Raw genomic sequence first — 27,938 nt, 5'->3', positions numbered from 1 at the left:
TCAGGATTCCACCTCATGCACTGAAATTGAAAGTTGCTTCTCCAATTATGTTGTGTAACCTTCAACCTCCCATTCTGTGTAATGTTATCAGACTACAGATCAGAGCTATGCATAACAATGTCACTGAAGGTATAATTCTTACTGAGCCAGCAACAGGAGAAACTGCATTTATTCCCTGAATTCCTATGATCCCTACACATCTACTATTTCAATTTCAAATCTACAATTCCCTGTCAGAGTTTCTTTTGCTATTACTATTAACAAAACACAAGGCCAAACTTTCAATCACGTTAGAGTGGATCTCCTTTCAGTGTTTCTCCCCAGGCTAATTATATGTAGGTTTTTCCAGAACTGGAAATACTAACAACCAAACAATCTTGATACCATTGCAGGATGAAACAAGAAATATAATTTACCCAGAGATTTTATAGTTCCCTATCATGTTTTATGAAATTTTATTTTACTGAGAAGTTGTTAAACTAATTTATTTTATCTGGTAAGTTGTGAATAACAATAACTCTGAGAGCAACAGCCTGCACATAATTAGTACAATACTATTTCCAATTTTTGAAGTTCTATACACACATAGTATGAGTAAAGCTGCGACAGGAGAAATAATAATTTAACAATTCTTTTTTGCATTAATTAAAATCATTTATGTATTTTTTACTAAAATTAAAATTATTTTGTTTTTTGAAGATTAATATATAAGCTTCAAGCTTATGCATAGGAAAATTAAATGGAAATTTTGTTGCATATGAAAAATGCTATATCTTTTTGGGATTCGAATCTGGACCTCTGGATAAAAGGTACGAATGCTACCACGCTACTACAGAGATCGACAATCTCTGATCAAGTATTAAAAAAAAAACAATTCATAGCAACAGTACATGTGCAGCAGACATCAGCTTTTTTTTTTTTTTTTCAACTCCCCTGGGCCGGACCGACTTGTTGGTATTATGCCACCCAGGGGAGTGTCCATTACTCTAATAGGCCCTCCCCACCTACTGGCTAGGCATATACCGGCATGGCAGGTCAGGCCTACCGGTGGCTCTTTTGAGATTTTTTTATTCACTATTTTGTCCTTTACGGAACCACATCATACCTACAAGTCGTGATGTGGTCCCAGGATCTTTTGTAATACTCTCTTATCCTGACAACATACCCCATGGAGTCCTCAGCGGATCATCGAAACCAGCACACCTAAGCATGCTGGCTCTCACCGCAGAGGCTGACCACCCAACCTAACATACTAATAACCCAACCTTTTTTCATCTACATTCTTTTGTGTTAACACTGTCTTTATCTATTCAGCAACCTTCCTCCAGTTTTCCTCACTGCTAAGCATGAAGTCCATAGTCTCTTTCGGTGTTTTTCCATGAATACCCACGTCATGTCTTTGCCTTAGCCATTTATTACATATTAAAAAGGTATGTTCAGAATCGTCATTCTCCTCGCAGTACATGCACGTAGGCTCGTTTCTTTTTCCCACCTTATGGAGGTAACCATTGAAGCACCCATGTCCCGTCATGAACTGGGTGATCCAATAGTCCATTTCTCCATGCCGCCTGTTAATCCATCCTAATATATCGGGAATTAAAGTTCTTGTCCATCCAGCCACTCCAGCCTCCACCCATCTTTCCTGCCAGATTCTATAGATGTCTTCCCTGACTTCAGTTTCTGCTCTCCCTAAAAACCTGTCAGCAGACATCAGCTTAAGCTTAAATATCAACACTCATACAGTCAATCGCCATTTTCTTCTGTATCCCTTGTGTAGTATATGGTGAAATATGAAGTTGATCTTTGTGGCTCCTGCCAGTTGCAAGGTATACAACATCATTTATTTTTTGCAAGTAGAAGGAACATCTGAAGCCGAGATCCACCATCAGCTGTGCATAATTTACAGTAATTATGCAGTGAGTGAGTGTTCTGTGTGAAAATTATGTAGAAAATGTAGGGAAGGGTAAACTAATATGTACGAGGAAGAAAAAAGGCTATCACATTGTGAGTAATGAACTTATAGAAAAAACTAACATGCTGTTTGTAATAAATAATGCTTTATAATTACTGAACTTGTTCTAATTTCAAGTTCCACTATTTTTGGAATAGTTACAGACAGATTGGGTTTTCATAAGTACTGTAGACAATAGGTACCGAAACAACTTCTATGCCCTTAAAACAAAAAGGAATGGAAATGGCAATGACTTTTCTTCAGAAATACCATAATAAAGGACATAAATTTCTTGAAAGTGGGAAGTGAATTTCTGCTAGGGAGGATACATGGATGTGGTTCATCAATATTGAAACAAAAGAACAATCCAAACAGTGAATGCAAACAGACTCACCAAAGAAGTTTAAAAACTTCAAACAAACCAATTAAAAAAAAAAAAAATGATACAGTAGAAGCATTAGATTCAAAACATGAATAGGGGCAAAGTTTTCCTGTTGAACCAGGTGCATAAGGGTTCCTAAGCATGCCTCAATTAACATACAAAAAATCAAGAGCCTCACTACAAGTATAACATATTTTTATAAAAAAAGTCAAATTTAAGAATCAGTATTTTTCAGTTTTGGGTGTAGGTTACTAAATATTTATTTTACAGAAATCATTCATTTAATAGAAAAAATCATTCTTTTCAAAGATGTAGAGTGGTTAGAATTCTGTAGAAGGTGTAGAATTTCTGCAGTTAAATATATTATGACTTTGTTGATGATCATTTACTACTAAAAGTTTAACTGTTTTGCGAAATCCTTCCTCTTTACTTTAGAATCGCATCCTCATCTTGCTTTATGATCATACAAAAAACAAATAGTAGAAAAATCAAAAGAACCAGACGAAACTCGTAATGTTTTCTTAGTTGGAGTGTAGGAAGTAGCACCCATTGTTCTAGTATTTTTCACAACATAATATTTATGCATATAATTCTTATAACATTCTTTGTGAAGTGACTTTCAGAATATCAAATAATGCATTGTGTGCCTTAATAAAGAAGTATTTCTCAGTCTCCAATATTTTTGGTTTAACTTTACCAATTTCTTTGGCAGCAGCTGATGTACTTGCAGATAAAACTTTCACCACAGGTATGCCAATTTTCCTCTTCTTCGACATCCATTATTTTTTTTAGAATTGAACCTACACAATAATAATGCAATAATTAATAAATGAAAACTGGGAAATTTTGTTTTTTTAATTATAACATAATAAAGTCTTGAAAATTACATTTCACACAGTCAAATGCAATTATTCATAAAGTAATAGTTCTATCAGCAACTAAAACTAAAAGAAAAGGTCCAAAAGGGCTCTTGAACTTTGCAATTTTTAAACTTTTTGAATCGTTTTGGGCCTCATCATTGAGTTTTTAAAAAATTACCAAGAATAAAAAGTATTTATTTTTGTATCAATCTGTACCATAAAAAAAAAAGTTGTTCCCATTATAAAAATGAGGGTATTAGGCCCAATAGGGCCCCAAAATAGCATGAGAGCCAAAATTTAAGAAGCCCATCCTAAGGACTTCCTTCAAGCCCTGTCTGGAACATTTTTCACTTCAAAAATATTTTGAGATATCTGGGTGGATCTAGTAAAATAGTCCACTGTATGTTGATGTAAATGTGTCATAGTGCTGTTTTTCAGTAGTAACTGGTTAAATATTTAATTATTGAAAAATTTTTCAATCAAAAGTTGTAAAACAGAAACTTTTACACAAATACTTTTAGTAACATTTTCATACAATCATAAATAAATGTGAGAATGATCTGTTACATCAAAAACAAAAAAAAAATTGTTTATTTTAAACAAATAAATTTTTTGAAAATTTTAAAAATAATGAAATTGAAGGTTAACACTCAATAAAGTACATATTTCTGGATAACTTTACAAAGTTTAACATAAAAATTTGTTTTTGTTAACTATTTACAAACATTTATTTATATTGTTATTTTTACTGTTTGGGGCGCACTGATGCATTTTACAAACACTACGCTCTCAAAACTCAGTCAAAAATTAAAATTTATTTGTAAACTGATATTACAATCTAAAAGTAAATAAATATTTTTCTGTTAACTACTGCTATTGTTTAATTCTGTAAAATTTTAGTGAGTTATGGTTGGGTTTTGTACTTAGTGAAATTCCCAAAATACATTTTTGGAAATATGATTTTAAAACCACTAATATTTAAAAAATTACAATATATTTTTGCTACAAAAATTATTACACTCATAAATAATCACCTTAAGAACATATTCACAAAGTCGTTTTTCAATTTTTTGAATTTAGTTTTTATTTGGAGGTCTTTGATAAACAAATTTGAAAATACTTTGACCTGACAACATTATGCTATATATGTTATTACTAAATGTAGCAATTTTTTTTTTTAATTTATCACAAGTTATTCCTTTAGGTATATCATTTATTGATGACATTTTGCATTATCTATCGATAAATAAAAAGTTATAGGTATTTGCTTATTGTGCATGCGTGTTGAAACAGTGCCACCAGCTACCTCACATGTTTCCACATAGGTTGTCTGTCTAGAGACATGTATTGTCTCTATAGGCTACTGCCTATAGAGTGCTATTGTTTATTGCGCTAGCTCATTTATTTTGATGTGATTTATATTTGGAACGTGTCCATAGACATTTTTGTGTAGAATTTTCCACTTACATTTTTGACAAGAATGATTTTTTTTTTCTATAAAATCAATATTAAATGACAGACAGCCAAAATAGTGGAAAAAAAAACATGGTTCTTAAATTTTATTTTGTTTATAAACAAATGTCGGAATGGTAGTGAGGCTCTCCACTTTTAGTGTGTTAATTGAGACATGCTTAGGGACCTTTTCCACCCGATCTGATAGACAGGAAAATGTTTCCCCTATATTCATGTTTTGAATCTAATGTTCCTACTCTACGATGGGTACTGTGTTTTGGGACCATAAAGGAATTTGGTTAGCAGACTTTATGAAGCTAGATACAATTACCACAAATGTTTATTGTGAAACTTAACTTTATACAGAATAAATGGCAAGAGTTGCAAACAAAAAGGACTGTTTTTTGTATAATTATGTTCAGACTTGCACTGTTCCTAGCAATAGATTACTAAACAAGTTTAAATGGCAGAATTATGGCAGTATATCCAAAATGCAGCAACATATGATTCAATTATGATGAAGCTAAGAAATGTAGATAATTACACTCAGTAAAAATTATGACAATATTCATAATCAGAAAATATCATCAGAAAGAAATATATATTAATATTAATTTCTAAGTGCTGTTGTATAATTATTTTTATGAAAAACATTAGTGATATCATCAATTGTATAATTTTGTTATCGTATACGTAATATATTTTTATGTTCAGGAATATTAACATTATACAGATTTATTACTGTTAACATTTTCTTTTTTGTATAATTTGTCTACATAATTAATTTTGTATCCACTATGGTCAATGATTTATTTTTTTCCTTTTCCAGTTTATTTTCATTATTTTTAGTATAAATAACTTTCCTATAAATCCAAGACTGTAAATATGCAAGGATGTTTTGATGGTGCATGCATGATTTGTCTAATTATTATTACTATTAGGTTTTATGTAAAATATCTGCTTTAATTTTTATTACAGAGCATAATAAAAATTTTAATCTCAGAGTAATTAACTGTGCGATTTTTTCTATTCATAAGTGAGTTCAAGTTTGCTATTAAAAGAACGTAAATTTTTATATTCAAGGTGAACTACATCGGTTTCCCACTGCATGAAAATCTAAAATTGTAACAGGTGGAAAATTTTGGTTTTACAGTTAGTAGTAATCAATTTGTATAATTACAATAAATTACATTCAATTATTCAGTTCTTTTTTGTACTTATATCTACATTGGGAATAACAGTGTTTGAGTACACAGAAAAGTGCTGGTGGAAAAGTAATAAGGATATCACTGCTATCCATGAAGAATTCAATGCTACATATCCAATTTTCCACTGTTTACCAATCAACATTTGTGTAGCTGAACATAAAATCTGATGGCAATGAAGATAATTCATGACCAGGTAAATGTGCAACTATTGTATTTTAGAAAACAAATAACTTGTTATGTGATCACCAATAAAGAACTCACAAATGTCATTCAGACATTTCCATTAGAATGGAAATACAAAAAACAAGTTTACAAAAGATTAAAGGAATTGAAGTTTAGAGTTAGTGTCTAAGGTTATTTCATGCAAATTACGAAGATGATTTTCACAGGATGATTGTCAATTATGATGGAATGTATTATTCGATATGACACAGACCCTGATTTTTTAGCTTGTGAAAGTCTGAAGAAATATGCTTCAAAGTGAACAGCTTAGTAAACAGTCATAATTTTGTTATCTAGTCAGAAAATACTTGTGCAATTAAGGAAAAGAAACTTAATATATCTTACATTCATGTTTGATGAAGGATCACAAAAAAGGAGTATTAGGGCCTTTTTTCTTTAACAGAAACATAAAAAGTGATTCAAATCTTGAGATGCTATAAGCTGTAATTCCCCGAGTTACTAAATAATCCTGTGTTTGATGTAGGCTCTCGGTATGTGTTAGCAGGAATTTCTCACCGTTTTTCAAGCTGTAAATTGTAATGTTTTCAAAATGAAAATAAATATCAGACAATACCACAGCTAGACCTTCAGTTTGATGATAAAATTTACCTTCAAACTCAAAATAATTATGGATAATAAACTATTGTTATAATTTATTACATTAACGTCTTTGTTAGGGCTGTGAATTTTAGTTTTTTATTGCAACAATTGTATATGGGTATGTTTATATTAGAAACACCAAATGATGTAATTTTGATTTTATTTGTAACCTCTTTGCAATTTATTTTAGTATACATACACAATCCTGAGCAAAATGATAAACAATTCTGTTCTCTCAAAGCATTACTTACATTTATATGTATAGTAATCCTTTCCATTTGATATCTTTTTTCCAAGTTAGGTAGTAAGGAGTTTGTATCAATCACAACATTGGCTATGTTTACAGAATCATGCTATATCACTTGGTAGCTATTTCTTTTGTAAGGATGTAACTCTCCCCAAGAGGATCCAGAGAAGCTGTGCCCAATCTGACAGTTTTATAAAAGCCTAATTATTTACTTTGCGGTAAAAAACTGAGTCTGCTCTTTTCTCTTCAGTCAATAAATATGGACATACATCATTAAAATTTGACAAATGTTTTTAGAGGACAGTCAAATGAGTTTAACATTTTTAATTTCCACATTGCTTTAAATTAATTTTATATTAACATAATTAAATATTTTTATCAAAATATTTTCAATTGATGTCAAGTTCAGCAACACCATAACTAATCAAAATTTTACATTGTAAATTAATTAATATTGTACATTACTTATATTTTTACAAAGAATATTACTGCACCTTGTTATGAGTGATCGGGTAAAAAAAAATGTGCAAATATAATTTGTTTTAAATATTAATATTACTATTATGAGGAGTAGCTAAAATATATTGTACAATTGCTCATAATTCACAAATGAAACAAATACAGCATAAAAGTACGTTTTATTTGCTACAAAAAGTTACAATTATTTTTCCATGTAATCATCATTTACAGATAAAAATTTCTCCCAACAATGAACAAGCTATCTCAATCTGTCTATGAAAAATGGAGGCAGTCTCTTTCCTTGATTCAAGACCTCACTATGAACAATGTTGAAATGAATACCTTTAATACCCTTCTTTATTATGGAAAGAAGTGAAAATTGCAAGGCACCAAATCCGGTGAATATGAAGGGTGTGGAATAAGTTCAGATTTCAACTTCAAAAGAGCCTTGATATTTGCATGGGATGTGTTTAGCCAAACATGAGTTTGGATTGTTAAACACAAGACATGCATCTCCTACTAAGCCATTTTTAATGTCTCTACATACCAGACAAAATATACAATTTACTCAACTTCCAAGTAACCAACCATTTACATATATATGGAATTTCAAAACACTGTTAATAGAATTTTTTACAGAGGATTATTTTAAAATTTTTTTTGTTGTGGTGAAAAATTGTGCCAGTATTGAGTGGTCTGCGTTTTTCTTTTGGGTCATAATGATGCACCCAAGTTTTGTCTCTTACCATAATATTGAAAAAGAAGTTATTTCCCTTGTTACAATTCAGTTAATGATTCAGAAGCTGTTCATAACATTACTTCCATTATTTGTTCTTTACTGAAATTTGTTTGGCACCCAAAATGAACAGATTTTATGGTAGCTGAATTGCGGAATAATTTATCCTAGTCGTTCTTTCTACCTAGGTGGTGATGCATTGTTGTGTGATGTGACAGTCATTTTGAATCTATTCACTACCTCCTCTTGGTGCTTCTCATCAGTCATAGAAACTGGATAACCACTGGGAGGTTCACCTTCAACATTCGCTTTACCAGCTTCTGATGCACAAAATCTAATTGCACACCTACTCATTGTATCTCGATCAACAGTTTCATCAACATAAACGACTTATAGGAACAATGATGTCACTAGCGTTCACTTTTTTCTGCTATCAGAAATTCAATCGCTGCATACTGTTTTAAAAGTGTTGACGTAGCAAGTGAAATCGACTCCATAGCAATCATGAAAGACAGAAAATGAGAGGCCATGGATTGACAAATTCTGAATGTTAGTAGTAGGAGAATGTAACTCTACAAGATGGCAGCATCTGTCACTTTGTGCAACATTCTATTCTCCCATTACATTCAAATCGTGCATTACAATTCTTCCACCCCTCAATATTATTAATTACTGTATTGTATAAAAATTATATTAATCCAATTTATGTAATTGATTTAAATGATTATTTTTCAGAATACTTGCAGAAAATTTCATTAATAACTTTTTTCATACTGCTCTTACTTATTGTGATTATCTTCGCTGTTATCATTTTGTGTTTTATTAAAGCAAAATTGAAGGCGCAAAAATTAGAATGCTACATGGAAGGTAAATAATATTTATTACAATAGTAATGCCATAATTATTTTTTATATTACTTATAATTATACATAAATAAAAGTGAAATAGAAGTTGTATTACAACACAAACAGCTAATCAAAAGAGTAGAGTTCATACAGGGATAAAACAATTTGTTACTCAAAAAGTCTTACATTAATTTTAATTTCTGATAATTCATCAACATACTGACCACTTTGCCAACTAACCTCAAACAACAACAAATTAACCACCAAACACAGTAACAGAAAAACCTAAAAAACTAATACCAAAAGTCGACTTTCACAGGATCCCACACCTTCAATCTGTACATAATTCTACAATTACATCAAAAACAATAAAAAAATTATAAAAACTTAAAAATATATACCGACTGATGATGTGACATCCTGCTTAAGTTGACTTTTGGTATTAGCTTTTTCTGTTTCTGATTTTGGTGATTAATTTGTTGTTGTTTGTAATTATAATTTATGTTCAAAAATTAAATTTCAACTTGAAATGATCAAATATTATGATTTGTGAAAAACAGATGAAACAGAATTTTGTGGTGATCAAATACAATTTTTTTAAACGTAAATCCCAACCATAATCGCACACAGAAAATACACCCAAGCAGGATAAATATTGTGCAGTCAGCTCATTAGAACTGTTTACAAGTGGTTTTCAGATTGGTCATAAGAGCGCAATCATTGTTCTGGATGGCTTATTTAAGTTATGACTAGAGAATATTGAAAAAATTCATGATATGGTAATGGAGGATAGAAGATTGAAGTGCATGAGATTACTAATACAATAAGCATTTCAAATGAATCGATACATCATATCTTACACAAATATTTACATAAGTACAAACAACCTGCAAAATGGATGCTATGTTTGTTCATAATTGATCAAAAGTGTGAACAAGCTAACATCTTTAAACATGGTTTGAGACCGTTTCTACAAGTCAAGAGGAAATTTTAACCATTTCACAAAATCTGATGACACCTAGATACATTGCTATGAAATTGAAAACAAGAAAGTCAAAACAGAGGATTGCAGTCAGGGAAATTGCAACAAAAAGGTAAAAACCATTCCAAAAGAAGGAAGGTGTAATGGCCATTGTGATAAATGGGGTGTAATATTCATTGACTTTCAAAAGAAGGATAATATTATGAATTTTTACTAGATTGTCTAAATGAGGAAATAAAGAAAAACTACCACAATTGAAAAAAAGGAGGGGTTTTTCACATAGCCAATAATATTACTTCCTCTTCTCTATTGACAGCAAAATTGTTTGAATTATGTCTGATGAGTAGGGGATACAAAATCCTTTTGTATCCTCCTATAGATTTTTGGACTATTAACTGTTTCCAATTATGAAGAGGGGCTTGCTTAAAAGATATTTATGAAAAATGATGAAGTTGCTACCAAAACATTTTCCTATTTTGAAAACTTGGATAAATGACATATAAGCAGAAGACTGAAATCACTGGACTACATGTATAGACTAGAAAGGAGAAATAAAAAAGGTTTCCTCTAGAAAATTATCTTCTTTATTTTTGCACAGTTATCACACATCCCTTGTACATCATAGAAATAAACTCTTTGAACTTTTTGACTGCTGCTTCTTGTAAACCAGCCAAGAAGATAAAGGAAGATTCATGTGCATCATAACCATAAAAAAGACTAGTAAATGTTATGTAAAGTAACAAATTAATCTTATAAAACAGATCAAATAATGCTACTACTTTTAAAAATCAAAATTTTCAATTTTATAAAAAATAATTTCCAGTAATACGAAACTTATTGATGCCATTTTGTACTATTAACAATAGACAAAAAAATTGAATTGTTTTAATTATTGCTTTATGTATACTAATCTCACTTTTAAAAAAAATAATTTATATGTATCCAAACCATTTTTTGATATTTTTTTTTCTTATCTGCTTGTCATGATGCAAATAAAATTCTGTTCAACTAAAATTATCAATAAGATGTTTTTCCTTGTGTTAAATCAATTGAGATTTTTTTAAATTTCAATTTGAACTTAATCATTTATGGAAGACTCATCATAAAAGTCAATACATGAAAGAACAGCCACCTGTTCCAACACAACTCTCACTTTTAAATATTTTTTCAGAAAAATGTACATTAGACTTTAGAGAATATATCATGCACATTATGGTTACCTGTTAGCCCCATGGAAATGGGCAAACTTTTTAAAATTAATCTTGTTTTTTATATTTGAACAAGAATATATGAGATCTGATAAAAAGCATTAAACCATAGGCCAGAGAGAAAGTAGCTTACTCTTAGGATTCTAATTCTAATCTTCTTCAAAGTAGTCCCTTTTCACTGCATGTACTTTACTCGATAGTTCTGCCATTGCTGGAAACATTTTTGATTTAGTTATCGGCTATACAGTTCACTTTCGTTTTAAGTTCTTGGCTTTCAATTAAAAACAATTTCAGTGGCATCTTCAGCTTGGGTACAACCAGTAACATAAAGAGCTATGTCTAGAGAGTAAGGAGTCTGGAAAACTTGGGGATATCACATAATTGGCCAAGAAATCCTGAAACAAAAGTACAGAATGGTCAGGGGCACTATCATAATACAACTGTCAGTTGTGTGACTTCAAATTTGTTTTATTATTCTCAAACATTATGGACACAATGAAAAACATCTTAATAATACTGTATATTAAGAGTTACAGCAGTTTTCCATTATCAATCTGCATACTTAACAAATGATTTGATTTTATGGACTGAATTTTGAGTATTTTTTAACTAATTATATCATTCTTAATTTGAATAACCCCCATATCATCTTTCATGAAATTTATGAATTGTTTCATTATGGTTATAGCAAATTTGTGGCAAACTTAATGCAGTAACATTTTTCAACATTTTCTGTCATTACCTGCAAGGTAAAAAATGTGGTCGAATATGTTTACCAGGAAACTGGTATTATGTAGGCAGTGAACATTTAGACTACATAAAATCATCCATAAACAATAACATCTACTGTCAAGTCACTCTATGTTTTGCTGCTTAAATCCAAATACTTTCCAATCAAAAATAAGATTGGATACTTTTTGAACAAACCTTGCACTTCCTATAAATATCAATAATTTTTTTTAAATTAAAATTTACTCATTTTCCTTTTTCTAATATAGGATAAAAATCCAGTACGATCAATTTTCAGTTTAAAATTTGCTGGTTTCTACGAAGATGATGCTAAAAATAGATGAAAAAAAAAACTTTGTAATTTTTCCCAACTTGACCACACCATATAATTTTTTAATAGTCATATATTTATTTACTTTTCCTCTAAAGTAAAAATCAAACATACTTATGATTACAGATGTAGAAATGGATTCATGGGAATACAAAAAGGAAACAAAATAACTATTATTTAGTTTAACTATTATCAGTTTGAAGAATCAAATGATGAATTAAAATAAATTATTGATTTTAAATAACACGTTTTATTTTAAATACTATGTAAGTTTCTTTATTTGTTACATTATTTTATGATAATTATAGTTTTATTATTATAAATGATTATGTTGATACATACATATTTACGTATTATTTAACTTAAAATATCATATGGTAATTTTTAATTTATATTATAGTATAAATGCTTTTTATTCACCTTACCAATAACAATAACCCTGATTGTGTACATGATAATCTCCTTACATAAATAAAGAATAAAACTATTATTACCTAGAATATCTGTCATACAGTAAATTAGGAGTTATTATTAGATAATAAATATTGCTAGGTAAGATATTTGTTTCACAAGACAAACTATAATTAAGATATTTAAATAGAATTTAAATTCCAAATATAATTTAAATAATTGGCATAATAAATTTTATTCGCCTTGTCTATTATTGTATTAGTAGAGTTATTTTACTACATCAATCATCAGAATAGTAAAATATTTTTGAAAAATTTCTACGCAGTTTAGTAACAACAAATTAGTTCTGAGCAAATAAATCGTGACTAATAAATCAATTAGTACATTACAGTATATACAACTGTGTGTGTTTATTTAGTAATATAAAAATATGTGAGGTAATTAAAAAAAAAACTTAATAAAGATAAACTGACAAGATACATAAAAAATGTGTCTCCATTCTACAGTTGACTGAAAAGACAAGAGACCTACCCTTTCCTGGTAAACAGTAGCTTGCAACATAGTTAATTTTAAACAGACTTCGTTTCATTCTTCCATACTCCTTATTTTCCTTTTTAACATTATGTAGAGAATATCACAACCAGTTGCATCCTGATTTTTGTAGATTTATTTTTCAAAAAATAATTGAGGTTGAATAAAATGACCTCTCTTGGAATTCTAAACAACTGTCAAATTTTTTGTACAGAGTGTTTCTAATGCCTAAATTGGGAACAAGCTGTACTACTTCAGAAAGAAGTTTTAGTAATCAAGGGATTTATTTTCAATACCTGCAAGGAATTACAAAAATTTATTAATGAAGACAATTTCTTCAAAATAGAGCTTTCATTGATCATTCCACAGGTAGAAGAGAACATGCAAAGAATTTTACAGGAGTCTAAAACCAATTTTATATTTATAATTAACTGAGCAAAGTTTAAGTGAAAAAGAAAAAATAAAGCTTTAACTAGTTCAATAAAGTTGGAAGTAGAAGGGGCCATCAGTACTACATTGAGTGTTGAAGTAAAAAGTAAAAGAGTTATAGTAAATTATTGGAATAAACAATTTTATTAAGATTTTTCATCTTCCAAACAAATCACACATGGCAATAACAACATTTTTACAAGTCTAGTACTATCATATTCTTAAATACAAATCCTATCATTAAACTGTGAATGCCTATTGTAACTGAAGTTTGCAAGGAAGTATCTTTAAGCGTTTTCTTAAGATATTATAAAAAGTTCAACAAGAAATATTTAATTCATGTGCTGCTTGTCGTATTGACTTTTGTGAAATGTGGATAAATGGCTGTTGCACTTGTTCATCATTTTGTCAGATACATTTGGTTCCCTGTAGCCTTTATTCTGTTGAAAATTTCCCATGGTCTTAATTCTCTTAGATTATGCATAAATAGTAGGCTGTGACAATGGTGGTTTGTTACATTACATTCTAAACTTGAACCACTGTAATTGATTTCATTATTATGAACCATTATTATGAACTCAGCACACATTGTGCTGAGCGGTTCTTTTCTTGAGTATTCATGGGCATTACTACTGAATGAAATAATTTTACTTCTGTTTTAGATATAAGGTGACACTATATATCACTTCCAAATGACCAAAAATCAGGATTGTATTCACAATATAATAAAAAATTAAACAGTAACTTTTTAACCCTTCTGCCTGTAATAATTTATACTTGAGACAGCTAATCATACTAACAGCTTGTTTCATATAAATTTCTTGCAGTAAACTGTTTCTAATTTTAATAGAATTGTAAAAAATGCCTGTTATATCTATCTCACTGTTAGTGATTTCATAGAAGTATGATTTTGTAATTGTATACGTCTATTGTATTATTAGTTATTAATTTTTTTTTTCATCATTGTATTTTTACATTTTTCATAATCAGAGAGATGTAAAAGTTACTGGATATCTTCTTTTGCAAAGTGCCAAAATAAATACAGCAGTCAAGTACTTATATTTAACAATAAATGTTGTAAATGAATTGCTTTGTAATATTTGTAAAAAATATTATAGGTTTTGATTGTTCTAGTGTAGTGACTACTTCTTTCAATTAATCAAGAAAGATGAGATCATTTTTATGTTTTATCATTGCCCCCCAGGTACGGTAATCAAGGTATCAATTTCAGTGAGCTTTTTTTAAAAAATGTTTAGCTTTTTTAAAAATTAATAGTAGTCTCATATATAACTTGAAAATTTTTCAACAGCCAAATGCAAATATTGACTAACTGTTAATAAAATTGGATAAGTGAAATCAATCTCCACTGGAAAAAAAAGCTACATAAATTTCTTGCTTTGTGTTGTGAGTTTTTTGCCACTGATGTAGTATTGTAAAGTTGTACGAGTAAATTAAAGGTTCTCTTTAACACACTGTTTGTATTGCCATATGACATTCTCACTTGCTGGGATTTATTTTGTCTTTGCTAAATCCTAGTGTTCCAAAAAAATTTTCTCTGACACATGGTCTCTCAAGGAATATTTTGAAACATAGTAATACACTTAGATAAACATTTATTAATGAATAGAGTTCTACAAACAGTTAAAAATAGCAAACATGATATTACAAAAATATCAGAATTAAAGAAAATCCCCCTAAAAACTATTAAATGCGAGAAGTAAATTGTATGATCCGGAATTGGAATTTTTCAAAAACATGAATGAAAATGTTTTTTTTCCACTACTTTTCAAGATATAATCATATTTTACATATCTTTTGTACAGCTCATCCAACAATATAATAATCAATAAAAAAATAAACTGCAGTTTCTAATAACGTTTACCAAAGTGTACAGGGTGGTGGGATACGATCACGACTTAGAACTAAAACATAACATGAATAAATTAAATGCATACAAAACCTGAAAAAACACACATGTAGTAAAATATATAAATAAAAAAATAACAAAACCTACACAGGGACTTACCTCGGCGAACACGATATATTTCTTAAAATACCATGCATATAATTATTATCCGAATATTAACTAACATATTTAGAAACCAAATATAAACAAGTAATAAATATTCCTCCTTCCAGTCGTTAGTATTACATTAAGAGAAAAATATTTAAGTAAAGTTAACGCTGTTCAAATAGTCCACAGTCTTTAACCTAGGAAGTAAATTATCTGTATTGTACCTGTAACAATAGAACAAAAGAATTATGTAAAAAAATATTTTTTGTAATTTTTTAATAGTTTACTAAAAACAACACATCTGCAGCACCATTCAAAACATAATGGTATAATCAATCGCTACATATTATAATCATGAGGAAAAATACAAAACCCTATTTATTAACAAAATAAAAAGGAAATTACTATTTGTCAAAAATAAATATTTCATAACAATTAAATATATAAGCAACAATTACACCGTATTCTTTAAAATCTTCAAATGCAGAATTCAATTAAAAATATACTATCTAATAGAACTGCAGATTTAAATCGTGCACTGATAAAATGGGCTACTTATGACAGTATTTATTCCGCCATAAGAGTAGTATTTACTATAGGTTTTTTTTTGTTATTTAATTGAAATAACGCTATTCTACATTCCTATATGTGTTTTTAAATTTTCTCAAATTAATTTAACATAGGGCTATTATCCAACAAAAACTATCTAGTAATCATACAACAATAAACTGTTAGAATACCAGACGATTCTGAAAAAACATTACGTTACGACTATGTAATCAATAATATACGTGATACATTACCGAGACTCCAGAGGTTTTGAAAGTGAGAAAATTATACAAAAGTAGATAGTATAAATGATAACTCATACATCTGAAAAAAAAAAATTAATTGTGTAAAACAAATATTAATAAATAACATTAATTAAACGATATGTGTATTAATCAATAAAATCTAATAATCATATACTAAGTATAATGTGTTAGTATATATGATGATGCTGAAAAAACTGTATGTTACCACATTGTAATCACTACTGTACATGATTCAACAAGTGCATCAAATATGAAATACACTTTTGCCGTCTTTAAACTGAAAGGAAACAATAATGTGTTCTGCTGCAGCCCTGGCTTTGTTGTTGTTTACACCGTCCCCCGGCAGCAATTCTGTTCATCATTCAGTATAAATGCATTATCGTGTTCAACACGCCGTTTCCTCTAGAAGTTTCGTCGATTACAAAACTGCGTTCGGTAGTCCGATTTTTGTAAGCAAATAATTACACTTGTGAAATCTTTCAGCAAATTGTTGAGATATACGATGAAAATGAATATTATACTCCAAGATCATAAAAACCTACAATATGTTCGGAAACGGGAGAACAAATGTGAATGACGAGCTGGTTGATAGGCGTACATAATTTTTTTTTTTTAATGATGGCTTCGTCTCACCCCTTATAGCCATTCCCAACCACCATGAATAATTTTAGCATCCACAAGGAGAGTGTTCTTCGTGTATTAGGATAACACCATCACCTTGAAGTGCTATGAATAAAGTCTTTGCCCATCCTTTCTTGCTCCTATTTAAGGAGCTTATCCGTCCGGATCCCACCCGCTACATTAAAACACGCCGACCTCATTTTCCACATTACCGGCGTGTTTATATGTTGAAGGGTTAACCTTCCCGCGGACAGCCTATCACATCCAGACTTGCTTAGCACATGTCCTTCCCACACTCCTCGAAGGTTCATCATATGTCGAGGGTCTCCATTGCCACCATCAGTAAGCCCTGATTCCCTACTTACGCGTGTGGGTGGAGAGAACAAAATAGCTACAGGGTGAACCCCCACGACTTACACGGTGCCATTATTCATCCCAAGCTCAGGGTTTCTTGGGATCACTTAAATGAAAACACGATGGGCTAATCGGAAACCGTGAATGAAATGATAATGAGTATCCGGCGCAGTAAAATTGGAAAAATTAAAAGTGATCATAACATCTTTGAAAGTATTGTGTATGCGATTTCATTCACGATCAGCTCTGTTACCCCAACATGTGTGCACAAATTGTGCCACATCTGTTGGCCGATAACCACAAACGTAACCGTTTTGCACCAGCTCTTTTATTTTCATCTACATTATTCCATGACTGTTCAACACGTTTTGAAAGAAATCCGCATAGGTGATGAGAGTTGGGAGCTACATAACACTATTTAAACTGAATTATAAAAAAATAATGGAGACACAAAAATACAGGCAGTCAAAAAATATATACAAAAATGTAACTTACTTTCTGATCGTCCCTCGTATTTTACTCACTGTCACGCAGTCATGAATGCATCCATTTTTAAATGAGTAGGGTGTTAAATGATAAATATTACATCTGAAACAATAAAAGAAATAATAATTTTAAAAGTATTTTAATAGTCTTAAACAAAACGTTATGATTTTATTATTAATCTACGTGCCTATTATCCAATAATATGTAATAATCGTATAATAAGTAAAAACTGTTAGTTTATATGACGATGCTAACGAAACTGTACATTACCGCTATTTAAATTATACTGAACATGATATATTAATCATCTCGATAATCTTGAAAGTGGCATAATTTTAAAATAAGTACAGTACCTAAATGACAATTCATGCATCTGAAACACAAATAAACATATTTTTTTATCCCAAACAATAAACAATTATAATATTAATTAACTACATGGATGTTTTCCAATAAAATCTTATAATTATAAATCATCATGTATAAACTAACAAAAAATATAGCACTAACTTACTGAGAAAAATGTTTACTACAGTTATGGAATTATTACTGAACATCATGTATTAGTCACACCGAACAGCTCCTTGAAATAGGATGAATCTAATATGAAGCAAAAATTTTTATATCCGACACATGTAGCTGAAAACAAAAATAAATTTAATCGTCAGAAAAATTATCTTGATATTAATGAAACAATAGTTATATTATCTAATAATAATCATAAAAAATTATTATTACCTGTTAGAAAATATGATGATGATGACAGTGAATAATTATCAAAAACATTTTCTTGAATTTTAGGATCTGCATTAGAATCAGGCTGCACTTTTGAAGGGCTGACCGTATATTTGTATCTTAGCAACATTCTTTTTAGCAACGCACACTTTTCTAGGCACTACATGCTTAACACACACAAAACATGCGCAATACATATGTAAAAAAAACACAACTCCACAACTCACTCTACTATAGCTAACCTTGAACAACAAAACCAAGGCAATACAGTTAGATAAACATTTATTAATGAATAGAGTTCCACAAACAGTTAAAAATAGCAAAAACATGATATTACAAAAATATCAGAATTAAAGAAAATCCCCCTAAAAATTATTAAATGCGAGAAGTAAATTGTATGATCCGGAATTGGAATTTTTCAAAAACATGAATGAAAATGTTTTTTTCCACTACTTTTCAAGATATAATCATATTTTACATACTTTTTGTACAGCTCATCCTACAATATAATAATCAATAAAAAATTAAACTCCAGTTTCTAATAACGTTTACCAAAGTGTACAGGGTGGTGGGATACGATCACGACTTAGAACTAAAACATAACATGAATAAATTAAATGCCTACAAAACCTGAAAAAACACACATGTAGTAAAATATATAAATAAAAAAATAACAAAACCTACACACGGACTTACCTCGGCGAACATGATATATTTCTTAAAATACCATGCATATAATTATTATCCGAATATTAACTAACATATTTAGAAACCAAATATAAACAAGTAATAAATATTCCTCCTTCCAGTCGTTAGTATTACATTAAGAGAAAAATATTTAAGTAAAGTTAACGCTGTTCAAATAGTCCACAGTCTTTAACCTAGGAAGTAAATTATCTGTATTGTACCTGTAACAATAGAACAAAAGAATTATGTAAAAAAATATTTTTTGTAATTTTTTAATAGTTTACTAAAAACAACACATCTGCAGCACCATTCAAAACATAATGGTATAATCAATCGCTACATATTATAATCATGAGGAAAAATACAAAACCCTATTTATTAATAAAATAAAAAGAAAATTACTATTTGTCAAAAATAAATATTTCATAACAATTAAATATATAAGCAACAATTACACCGTATTCTTTAAAATCTTCAAATGCAGAATTCAATTAAAAATATACTATCTAATAGAACTGCAGATTTAAATCGTGCACTGATAAAATGGGCTACTTATGACAGTATTTATTCCGCCATAAGAGTAGTATTTACTATAGGTTTTTTTTTGTTATTTAATTGAAATAACGCTATTCCACATTCCTATATGTGTTTTTAAATTTTCTCAAATTAATTTAACATAGGCCTATTATCCAACAAAAACTATCTAGTAATCATACAACAATAAACTGTTAGAATACCAGACGATTCTGAAAAAACATTACGTTACGACTATGTAATCAATAATATACGTGATACATTACCGAGACTCCAGAGGTTTTGAAAGTGAGAAAATTATACAAAAGTAGATAGTATAAATGATAACTCATACATCTGAAAAAAAAATTTAATTGTGTAAAACAAATATTAATAAATAACATTAATTAAACGATATGTGTATTAATCAATAAAATCTAATAATCATATACTAAGTATAATGTGTTAGAATATATGATGATGCTGAAAAAACTGTATGTTACCACATTGTAATCACTACTGTACATGATTCAACAAGTGCATCAAATATGAAATACACTTTTGCCGTCTTTAAATTGAAAGGAAACAATAATGTGTTCTGCAGCAGCCCTGGCTTTGTTGTTGTTTACACCGTCCCCCGGCAACAATTCTGTACATCATTCAGTATAAATGCGTTATCGTGTTCAACACGCCGTTTCCTCTAGAAGTTTCGTCGATTACAAAACTGCGTTCGGTAGTCCGATTTTTGTAAGCAAATAATTACACTTGTGAAATCTTTCAGCAAATTGTTGAGATATACGATGAAAATGAATATTATACCCCAAGATCATAAAAACCTACAATATGTTCGGAAACGGGAGAACAAATGTGAATGACGAGCTGGTTGATAGGCGTACATAAATTTTTTTTTTTAATGATGGATTCGTCTCACCCCTTATAGCCATTCCCAAACTCCATGAATATTTTTAGCATCCACAAGGAGAGTGTTCTTCGTGTATTAGGATAACACCATCACCTTGAAGTGCTATGAATAAAGTCTTTGCCCATCCTTTCTTGCTCCTATTTAAGGAGCTTATCCGTCCGGATCCCACCCGCTACATTAAAACACGCCGACCTCATTTTCCACATTACCGGCGTGTTTATATGTTGAAGGGTTAACCTTCCCACGGACAGCCTATCACATCCAGACTCGCTTAGCACATGTCCTTCCCACACTCCTCACAGGTTCAGCATATGTCGAGGGTCACCATTGCCACCATCAGTAAGCCCTGATTCCCTACTTATGCGTGTGGGTGGAGAGAACAAAATAGCTACAGGGTGAACCCCCACGACTTACACGGTGCCATTATTCATCCCAACCTCAGTGTTTTTTGGGATCACTTAAATGAAAACAGGATGGGTTAATCGGAAACCGTGAATGAAATGATAATGAGTATCCGGCGCAGTAAAATTGGAGAAATTAAAAGTGATCATAACGTCTTTGAAAGTATTGTGTATGCGATTTCATTCACGATCAGCTCTGTTACCCCAACATGTGTGCACAAATTGTGCCACATCTGTTGGCCGACAACCACAAACGTAAACGTTTTGCATCAGCTCTTTTATTTTCATCTACATTATTCCATGACTGGTCCACACGTTTTGAAAGAAATCCGCATAGGTGATGAGAGTTGGGAGCTACATAACACTATTTAAACTGAATTATAAAAAAAGTAATGGAGACACAAAAATACAGGCAGTCAAAAAATATATACAAAAATGTAACTTACTTTCTGATCGTCCCTCGTATTTTACTCACTGTCACGCAGTCTTGAATGCATCCATTTTTAAATGAGTAGGGTGTTAAATGATAAATATTACATCTGAAACAATAAAAGAAATAATAATTTTAAAAGTATTTTAATAGTCTTAAACAAAACGTTATGATTTTATTGTTAATCTACGTGCCTATTATCCAATAATATCTAATAATCGTATAATAAGTAAAAACTGTTAGTTTATACGACGATGCTAACGAAACGGTACATTACCGCTATTTAAATTATACTGAACATGATATATTAATCATCTCGATAATCTTGAAAGTGGCATAATTTTAAAATAAGTACAGTACCTAAATGACAATTCATGCATCTGAAACACAAATAAACATATTTTTTTATCCCAAACAATAAACAATTATAATATTAATTAACTACATGGATGTTTTCGAATAAAATCTTATAATTATAAATCAACATGTATAAACTAACAAAAAATATAGCACTAACTTACTGAGAAAAATGTTTACTACAGTTATGGAATTATTACTGAACATCACGTATTAGTCACACCGAACAGCTCCTTGAAATAGGATGAATCTAATATGAAGCAAAAATTTTTATATCCGACACATGTAGCTGAAAACAAAAAAAAATTTAATCGTCAGAAAAATTATCTTGATATTAATGAAACAATAGTTATATTATCTAATAATAATCATAAAAAATTATTATTACCTGTTAGAAAATATGATGATGATGACAGTGAATAAATATCAAAAACATTTTCTTGAATTTTAGGATCTGCATTAGCATCAGGCTGCACTTTTGAAGGGCTGACCGTATATTTGTATCTTAGCAACATTCTTTTTAGCAACGCACACTTTTCTAGGCACTACATGCTAAACACACACAGAACATGCGCAATACATATGTAAAAAAAACACAACTCCACAACTCACTCTACTATAGCTAACCTTGAACAACAAAACCAAGGCAATACAGTTAGATAAACATTTATTAATGAATAGAGTTCCACAAACAGTTAAAAATAGCAAAAACATGATATTACAAAAATATCAGAATTAAAGAAAATCCCCCTAAAAATTATTAAATGCGAGAAGTAAATTGTATGATCCGGAATTAAAATTTTTCAAAAACATGAATGAAAATGTTTTTTTCCACTACTTTTCAAGATATAATCATATTTTACATACCTTTTGTACAGCTCATCCTACAATATAATAATCAATAAAAAATTAAACTCCAGTTTCTAATAACGTTTACCAAAGTGTACAGGGTGGTGGGATACGATCACGACTTAGAACTAAAACATAACATGAATAAATTAAATGCATACAAAACCTGAAAAAACACACATGTAGTAAAATATATAAATAAAAAAATAACAAAACCTACACAGGGACTTACCTCGGCGAACACGATATATTTCTTAAAATACCATGCATATAATTATTATCCGAATATTAACTAACATATTTAGAAACTAAATATAAACAAGTAATAAATATTCCTCCTTCCAGTCGTTAGTATTACACTAAGAGAAAAATATTTAAGTAAAGTTAACGCTGTTCAAATAGTCCACAGTCTTTAACCTAGGAAGTAAATTATCTGTATTGTACCTGTAACAATAGAACAAAAGAATTATGTAAAAAAATATTTTTTGTAATTTTTTAATAGTTTACTAAAAACAACACATCTGCAGCACCATTCAAAACATAATGGTATAATCAATCGCTACATATTATAATCATGAGGAAAAATACAAAACCCTATTTATTAATAAAATAAAAAGAAAATTACTATTTGTCAAAAATAAATATTTCATAACAATTAAATATATAAGCAACAATTACACCGTATTCTTTAAAATCTTCAAATGCAGAATTCAATTAAAAATATACTATCTAATAGAACTGCAGATTTAAATCGTGCACTGATAAAATGGGCTACTTATGACAGTATTTATTCCGCCATAAGAGTAGTATTTACTATAGGTTTTTTTTTTGTTATTTAATTGAAATAACGCTATTCTACATTCCTATATGTGTTTTTAAATTTTCTCAAATTAATTTAACATAGGGCTATTATCCAACAAAAACTATCTAGTAATCATACAACAATAAACTGTTAGAATACCAGACGATTCTGAAAAAACATTACGTTACGACTATGTAATCAATAATATACGTGATACATTACCGAGACTCCAGAGGTTTTGAAAGTGAGAAAATTATACAAAAGTAGATAGTATAAATGATAACTCATACATCTGAAAAAAAAAATTTAATTGTGTAAAACAAAAATTAATAAATAACATTAATTAAACGATATATGTATTAATCAATAAAATCTAATAATCATATACTAAGTATAATTTGTTGGAATATATGATGATTGCTGAAAAAACTGTACGTTACCACATTGTAATCACTACATGGTTCAACAAGTGGATCAAAAAATGAGTTACACCTTTGCCGTCTTTTAAACAGAATGGAATACATTAATGTGTTGATGCAGCACTGGCTTTGTTGTTGTTTACACCGTCCCCCGGCAGCAATTCTGTTCATCATTCAGTATAAATGCATTATCGTGTTCAACACGCCGTTTCCTCTAGAGGTTTCGTCGATTACAGAACTGCGTTCGGTTGTCCCATTTTTGTAAGCAAATAATTGCACTTGTCGTGAAATTCCTCTGCAAATTGTTGAGATATACGATGAATTTTTTATTAACCGCATTATTAATTTCTCATTGAGAGCTTTTCAAGGATATATTAGAAGTGGTAGTTATTTTTATTGGTTCCAGAGTTATAAAATAAAATAACATATAAAATTTTAATTAATAAAATATTTGAATCTTTAATTGGGAACAGCGGTTTAAATCCGTCTTAATCTCCTTTTTTAATCTTGTTTTTTTTAATTAAAAATTTTGATATATTAATAATTATTAATCTCTGACTGAAAACAAAATTACAATAAATAATAATTCAATAATAACAATAAAAAAACATGAAAAAATATGAGAAGTTATTAATGAAATAAAATTTTAAGTACTTTGCGTTTTAAAAAACGTGTGTATGCAATTTAATAGGCTTACAAGGAAGTCATGCAATGTTTACATCAGATTTTTTGTTTGAATAGCATAACTTTGATAACAAACGCAAAACAAATCGATTTATTAATCGATCTGTAAAGTTTATAATTACATAATATAACATTTTATTGGCACAATCCACTTCGATAAAGTTTTCAAGTCGTTCGGTTGAATGACGCCGGCGAGAGTTTGTCCACACCGCAAGACTTATTTACTCTGACCAACTCGCAAATCGACATTTCAAAATTTTTTAATTGTTTAAAATATAAAAAAAAATAATAATTTTCATGAAATAAAGCTACATATAAACGCATAAGATGATGTTCTAATATATATTAGAACGTAATTAATATATATTATGAATATGAGTTAAATTGGATAAATACAATTTTTAAAAACAATTTAAATACAATTAAATACAATTTTTCGAAATAACACGACCCCAGCGCCACCTAGCGGGTCCATTTCTTATAAAAATATTCCGTTTAACGTAACTAATATATATTCTGAATATGAGTCAAAACGGACCATAAATACAATTTTTCGAAATAACACGATCCCAGTGCCACCTACCGGATCCATTTCTTATAAAAATATTTCGTTTAACGTAACTAATATATATTCTGAATATGAGTCAAAACGGACCATAAATACAATTTTTCGAAATAACACGATCCCAGCGCCACCTAGCGGGTCCATTTTTTACAAATATATTTCGTTTAACGTAACTAATATATATTCTGAATATGACCCAAAATGGACCATAAATACAATTTTTCGAAATAACACGATCCCAGCACCACATACCGGATCCATTTTTTATAAAAATATTTCGTTTAACATAACTAATATATATTCTGAATATGAGTCAAAACGGACCATAAATACAATTTTTCGAAATAACACGATCCCAGCGCCACCTAGCGGGTCCATTTCTTATAAAAATATTCCGTTTAACGTAACTAATATATATTCTGAATATGACCCAAAATGGACCATAAATACAATTTTTCGAAATAACACGATCCCAGCGCCACCTACCGGATCCATTTTTTATAAAAATATTTCGTTTAACGTAACTAATATATATTCTGAATACGAGTCAAAACGGACCATAAATACAATTTTTCGAAATAACACGATCCCAGCGCCACATACCGGGTCCATTTTTTATAAAAATATTTCGTTTAACGTAACTAATATATATTCTGAATATGAGTCAAAACGGACCATAAATACAATTTTTCGAAATAACACGATCACAGCACCACGTACCGGATCCATTTTTTATAAAAATATTTCGTTTAACATAACTAATATATATTCTGAATATGAGTCAAAACGGACCATAAATACAATTTTTCGAAATAACACGATCCCAGTGCCACCTACCGGATCCATTTCTTATAAAAATATTTCGTTTAACGTAACTAATATATATTCTGAATATGAGTCAAAACGGACCATAAATACAATTTTTCGAAATAACACGATCCCAGCGCCACCTAGCGGGTCCATTTTTTACAAATATATTTCGTTTAACGTAACTAATATATATTCTGAATATGACCCAAAATGGACCATAAATACAATTTTTCGAAATAACACGATCCCAGCACCACATACCGGATCCATTTTTTATAAAAATATTTCGTTTAACATAACTAATATATATTCTGAATATGAGTCAAAACGGACCATAAATACAATTTTTCGAAATAACACGATCCCAGCGCCACCTAGCGGGTCCATTATTTACAAATATATTTCGTTTAACGTAACTAATATATATTCTGAATATGACCCAAAATGGACCATAAATACAATTTTTCGAAATAACACGATCCCAGCACCACATACCGGATCCATTTTTTATAAAAATATTTCGTTTAACATAACTAATATATATTCTGAATATGAGTCAAAACGGACCATAAATACAATTTTTCGAAATAACACGATCACAGCACCACGTACCGGATCCATTTTTTATAAAAATATTTCGTTTAACATAACTAATATATATTCTGAATATGAGTCAAAACGGACCATAAATACAATTTTTCGAAATAACACGATCCCAGTGCCACCTACCGGATCCATTTCTTATAAAAATATTTCGTTTAACGTAACTAATATATATTCTGAATATGAGTCAAAACGGACCATAAATACAATTTTTCGAAATAACACGATCCCAGCGCCACCTAGCGGGTCCATTTTTTACAAATATATTTCGTTTAACGTAACTAATATATATTCTGAATATGACCCAAAATGGACCATAAATACAATTTTTCGAAATAACACGATCCCAGCACCACATACCGGATCCATTTTTTATAAAAATATTTCGTTTAACATAACTAATATATATTCTGAATATGAGTCAAAACGGACCATAAATACAATTTTTCGAAATAACACGATCCCAGCGCCACCTAGCGGGTCCATTATTTACAAATATATTTCGTTTAACGTAACTAATATATATTCTGAATATGACCCAAAATGGACCATAAATACAATTTTTCGAAATAACACGATCCCAGCACCACATACCGGATCCATTTTTTATAAAAATATTTCGTTTAACATAACTAATATATATTCTGAATATGAGTCAAAACGGACCATAAATACAATTTTTCGAAATAACACGATCCCAGCGCCACCTAGCGGGTCCATTTCATATAAAAATATTCAGTTTAACGTAACTAATATATATTCTAAATATGACCCAAAATGGACCATAAATACAATTTTTCGAAATAACACGATCACAGCACCACGTACCGGATCCATTTTTTATAAAAATATTTCGTTTAACATAACTAATATATATTCTGAATATGAGTCAAAACGGACCATAAATACAATTTTTCGAAATAACACGATCCCAGTGCCACCTACCGGATCCATTTCTTATAAAAATATTTCGTTTAACGTAACTAATATATATTCTGAATATGAGTCAAAACGGACCATAAATACAATTTTTCGAAATAACACGATCCCAGCACCACATACCGGATCCATTTTTTATAAAAATATTTCGTTTAACATAACTAATATATATTCTGAATATGAGTCAAAACGGACCATAAATACAATTTTTCGAAATAACACGATCCCAGCGCCACCTAGCGGGTCCATTTCTTACAAAAATATTCCGTTTAACGTAACTAATATATATTCTGAATATGACCCAAAATGGACCATAAATACAATTTTTCGAAATAACACGATCCCAGCG

General features: G+C 29.8%; 1 protein-coding gene across 2 annotated transcripts in view; it reads left to right on the top strand.

The window, feature by feature from the left end:
* The window catches only part of LOC142329700 (uncharacterized), a 119,310-nt gene that overhangs the window by 28,252 nt on the left and 63,120 nt on the right, over positions 1-27,938 (top strand). Inside the window, exons 6-7 of one of the 2 annotated variants that reach the window (XR_012757568.1) lie at positions 8,853-8,984; positions 12,339-12,478. Coding sequence is in view for 1 of the 2 variants with exons in the window: in XM_075374405.1 (XP_075230520.1) it covers positions 8,853-8,984; positions 12,339-12,382 (176 nt within the window). In the remaining variant the exon portion in view is untranslated. Of the gene's footprint in view, positions 1-8,852; positions 8,985-12,338; positions 12,586-27,938 lie in introns of those variants that run through there. The other variant, XM_075374405.1, reaches the window with a different exon arrangement.

Source organism: Lycorma delicatula, chromosome 9 (assembly GCF_047948215.1).
Source record: "Lycorma delicatula isolate Av1 chromosome 9, ASM4794821v1, whole genome shotgun sequence".
Lineage (NCBI taxonomy): Eukaryota > Metazoa > Arthropoda > Insecta > Hemiptera > Fulgoridae > Lycorma > Lycorma delicatula.
The sequence above is the reverse complement of the archived record's forward strand: the minus strand, read 5'-3'. Positions and strand labels throughout refer to the sequence as shown.